Source organism: Gouania willdenowi, chromosome 2 (genome assembly GCF_900634775.1).
Source record: "Gouania willdenowi chromosome 2, fGouWil2.1, whole genome shotgun sequence".
Lineage (NCBI taxonomy): Eukaryota > Metazoa > Chordata > Actinopteri > Blenniiformes > Gobiesocidae > Gouania > Gouania willdenowi.
The window spans coordinates 6,328,375-6,333,541 of record NC_041045.1 but is presented as its reverse complement, the minus strand read 5'-3'; the positions used below and the strand labels follow the sequence as shown (position 1 = coordinate 6,333,541).

The 5,167-nt window shown below is 42.4% G+C and overlaps 1 protein-coding gene across 1 annotated transcript; it reads right to left on the bottom strand.

Annotated features, from left to right (window-relative positions):
• sox1b (SRY-box transcription factor 1b) lies at window positions 1–1,636 on the bottom strand. Its single transcript, XM_028467201.1, has one exon. The coding sequence runs from the start codon at window positions 1,481–1,483 to the stop codon at window positions 449–451; it is 1,035 nt and encodes a 344-aa protein (XP_028323002.1). The 5' UTR covers window positions 1,484–1,636; the 3' UTR covers window positions 1–448.
• Window positions 1,637–5,167: the final 3,531 nt, after the last annotated feature.

Below are 5,167 nucleotides of genomic sequence, written 5' to 3'. Positions count from 1 at the left end.
AGTATCCCTATTTATTCACAATGTACAAGATCTTACAACAACAAAACAAATTCAAATGACAGCGACCGACTCACACGTTTACAGGAAATCAATTTAAACTGCAGCCTCCAAACTTTGTGTTCCACATCGCCCTCCGTTTATTACAGATGTTCAAGCATCCCGTAAACGCATCGTGATGCGTTTATTTCCACTGAAAGTGTTCGAGTGACCTTCAAAAGCGCTTTACACTTGAAATCGTGTCAAAAACATGGCATGTCCTGTTCCAGGTGAGCCGGTGGGTTCTCCTCCGTAGCCCGGGCAGACAGACAGACAGACACAGACATCCATCCATACATGGAACAGTCTGCTTTTGGTCCGCAGCGCGCGCGCACAGCTTAGCTTTCATTTTTTATTTATTTATTTTATTTTTTTTTTTTGGTTGAAGAGTTTCACGGGACACCCGGATATGTCAGATGTGGGTCAGAGGCATTGTCCCGTTAACTGGAGCGGAGCCGCTGCTCGGGTAGTGCTGCGGGTGGAGCACGTGCAGTCTGCTCTGAATGGAGGGGTCCCCCCCCACCGCCTCCCCGGTGGGCAGGTACATGCTGATCATGTCCCGGAGGTCTCCCGCGGGGCACGGCGGACCCCGCGCCGTGGACACCGGAGGGCTGACGCTGGGCTCAGATTTTACCAGAGAGCCCAAAGTCCCCCCGAGGGCCCCGGACACCGGGGACACCCCGGAGCTCTGGTGCTGGTGGGTGTAGCCGGTGATGCCTCCGTAGACCGGCGGAGAGGCGCTCATGTAGCTCTGAGAGTTCGAGATGGGGCTGTAGGACAGCGCACTCATGTCGTACCTGTGCACGGGCTGCGGATTGTGCGGGTGGTGGTGCGGGTGGTGGTGATGATGAGGGTGATGCGGGTGCACACCGGTGCCCGGGTGTTGCGTGTACGCCAGCTGCGCCTCCTGCATCATGGCGTGAGCGGCCGCCGCCGCCGCTGCCGCCTGCCCCGAGTACGCACCGTTCGCCCAGCCGTTAACATGAGAGCCGTAGCCCGCATTGGCCCCCCCGTGACCCAGCGGGCTGTCCAGCCGCTGTCCGTAACCCCCCGGTGACCCTAGCAGACCCCCGGCCAATGAGTACTTGTCCTTCTTAAGCAGCGTCTTGGTCTTCCTCCGGGGCCGGTACTTGTAGTCCGGGTGTTCCTTCATGTGCATGGCCCGGAGCCGCTTGGCCTCATCGATGAACGGCCGCTTCTCCGCCTCCGTCATCACCTTCCACTCCGCGCCCAGCCGCTTGCTGATCTCAGAGTTGTGCATCTTCGGGTTCTCCTGGGCCATCTTCCTCCGCTGCCCTCTGGACCAGACCATGAACGCGTTCATGGGTCTCTTGATCCGCTCCGGGGGGATTTTCCCTCCTCCACCCGCGTGCCCCCCCGGGTTGGACGGGTTGGTTTGGGGCACCGCGGGGGAATGCAGGTCCGTCTCCATCATGATGCTGTACATTCAGCCGGTGTGTGTGTGTGGGACAGCAGTCACACAGTGTCACACTCGCCCTCCGCCCTCCCGGTCCTCGCTCATCCAGCGGAGAGACCCGGAGCACAACGGGCCAAAGTTAGCGCGCGCTCTGACTCCAGCTAAATGAGCGCGAGGCGGCCAATGGTGAGAGGCGAGTGCCCGTGGATTAGCATGCGGGAGGGCGCGAGGGTTTGGTGGCGTGACGTCGCAGCGCTAGACCTAAAAAACGACTCCCTCCGTCATGTTTGAGCTTTTATTTGTTTCTCCCTCATCATGTCATGAGTTTATTTCATCCTAAACATTTATTATTCCCTGAGAAAGAAAACTAAACATGACTGAACTCCCTTTAGTCCTCATCACTATTTAAGCATTAAATACAAACTCAGGTTATATGAAAATCATTGAACTGTATGGATACAGGGTCAACCTTTAGGTTTCACAAATGCCTATATTAAAAGCATTAAATTCATATACACAAGCAAAGTTTTTTCCTATAACCAACTTTAAAATTCGTCAAATATATTGATTTGATTGAAAACTAAATGTAAATTGTGAGAATGTCAGGCTTATACTATATTTTGATAACTGCAATTAGGATGAAATCATTTTGGATTTTGTTTAATTATTATTGTGAAAGCAGTTTCCTGTTCAGTCAAGGATGACAGAAAACTTGTTTTTAATTAGTGCTGAAATAATATTTGCTTAATCAATTTAACAACATCCTAATCTTAATCTGCCTTTTATTGAAACAAAATACAATCATTTAAAAAAAAAAAAAAAATGATTATCACTTTCATATATGAAAGTCGTTGAGTAAACAACAATTCATATTTCACATATTAAACACTGTGTAACTGTTATTAACCCGGTGATGATACTTTTCTGTGACTAACATAATGGCTTTTAAAAACGACCACACAGCTCAGGGTATTTGTGTGTGTGTAATTTGTCCTTTTTTTTTGTTTTGTTACATGCTTCTCTATTCAGAGCCACAGGTGCTTCTCTGTTGTGCCCGTTGCTAGGAGACCAAAGCAGCACGTGTCATTCAAAGCGCCCCTTTTGTTTGTTGCCGGTCCGCGCGGGGACAGAGGGGACTTCCTGTGAGGGTCTTTTTTTTTTTATACTTAAGTATACTAAAAGTTTCAGGCTTTTAACGACTAAATATTAAGAAAATAATATAGTGCTGCTACAGGCCCATAATGTTTTATATTAAGTCACTATAATGTTAATGGGCCACAAACGCATAATAATAATAATTAAAAAAAAAAAAAAAACATTACCCATAATTAGTAATATCCTTCTGTTGTTTTATAGCAAATAGAAAAATATCTACTGAAAATAAGCTAGTTTTTAAAGACTTTGTCTAAAGTTGGGCCTTAGAATTAAAAAGCAACAGCAAAAAGCATGTAATATAAATGAGAAATAACAGTTAAAATACAATGTGTCTTACATGAAAGATTTATTCATCCATCCGTCTTATTGAGGATGAAAACATGACGAACGGTATAAGTTTATCAAATAGTCAAACAAGCAAATTTTATTCAAATATTTATCTTTAAGTGTTTGGACGTCTTCAGGGGTTCTCAAACCTTTTAGATCCAGGGATCCCCTCATAATCCTCATGTCAATTAAACACAATTTACCGCTATTTGTAGCCCTATAAACACCATAGAAATCATCTATTTTTTTTTTTTTTTTAAATTTCAACTTAAATATTTTGGATCTTTGTAGTAGAAATGAGTGTAAAGAATACCCATACTATAAAACATTCAATGTGTTTGATTTATTACAAATGAACATAATGTCTGCACATTTATTTGAAAAAACAACAACAAACCCTGAAATATTTTATTTGCACAACATTATATCCACTGAGATTGCCGTGTCCACTATCTTAGACTGTACATCTAAAGTATGTTTGTTTTATTGACTCAGAATCAGAATAGTTTAATTGGTGAAGCAGAGTTTAAAACGAGGAATAGGACTTGGTGTTTGGTGTGAAAAAACAAAAACAAACCTGAAACACTGGAATAATAATAATAATAATGATAAATATGGATATGAACATATGGGCTTTGCGTCCCATATGTAGTTATACACTTTTGTAATGATTGTATTTTTTGATTATTATTTCACGGACCTTGAATGTATCAGTTGCCAAAGACGATGGATGATTTGAAGTATATGTGGAGGAGATACAAACTGTTTGTCACTGATCCATGGTGTATTAGATTCAGTTGTTGATCTTCTATAGGAACAGAAACTCCATCCTCTGCACATCTGGCGCCTCATCATGAGCAGCATCTCTTCAGCTCTTGGGTTTTTTTTTGCTCTTGACTGTCATGTGACAAGGGCTTTTAGTGGTTTATTTTGCTTTGGACACTTCATCCTTTGAAACATGAAAACACCTCTGAGTTTGTACCTGGTTTTAAGTTCCGGGAAGGAAGAGGTTGCGTTTGACGGCAGCATTTATTGCACCTCCTTTACATAGAAGTGAGTAAAGCTCTTACATTCTGTTTCCGTTTGACGAGTGATTTATAAATAGGTTGAACTTAAACATTATGCATGTGGAAGTATATTATAAATCATGAGTGTTGTAGTTATTCTTCAATTTAACTGATGTTCTGCCTCATGAGAAACTTTTTCAAGTGCCTGATGTGTGTCACCTGCAAAAACCCGAACATTAGTTAATTTTATTTTTAGATTTTTATTTTTAGATATTTAAAATGTACTGGTGGCTTTTAAACACAATGATTTATCGTATTTATTTTTATATGTCCTTGCTTTTATGGTCTCTCTTGATCCATAATTGTGAAACATGCATCCATAAATGTTCAACTAAACCATTGTGTTATCTTCAAATTGCTAAATGTCTAAATCTGACTCTCTTCTTTCCCACAGAAAGTCCACATGGGTCCAGTCTGCACGTGTTCCACAGAGTCTTCTCAATGTCTTCCCTCCTCAAGTTCCGGGCAAAGAATGGTAGGACTTTTTACCTCTAACAGGTTCATGCAGTAGCTTGTGCGTTCACACATCTGTAGCTCCTCTCCAGCTGTGAGACAAAAACATGGATCAACTTGTTCTGAGTGAATCACGGCCCGGAAACCAGATCTATTCTTAGATACACCGTCATGAGACAGGTTAGTTTTACCTTACTGATGATGTGTTGTTGTAATAGTAATCCTACAACAACACATCATCAGTAGGGTAAAACTAACCTGTCTCACGACGGTCTAGTTTTTCTGCCTTACTATTGCCTTACCTCCGTTTTGCACGTTTTTTTTCCTTACTATAGCCTTACCTCCGTTTTGCACGTTTTTTTTCCTTACTATAGCCTTACCTCCGTTATGAGGTGTTTGAAAATTTTTCACCCCTTTTTATGCCTTACTATAGCCTTATTTCCGTTATGAGGTGTTTGAAAAGTTTTTGCCAATTTTGCCCTTTTTTTGCCTTACCTCTGCTATGAGGTGTTTTGAAAATTTTTCACCCTTTTTTATGCCTTACTATAGCCTTACCTCCGTTATGAGGTGTTTGAAAATTTTTTGCCCTTTTTTATGCCTTACTATAGCCTTACCTCCGTGATGAGGTGTTTGAAAATTTTTTGTCACTTTTGCCCTTTTTTTGCCTTACTATAGCCTTACCTCCGTTATGAGGTGTTTGAAATTTTTTCAC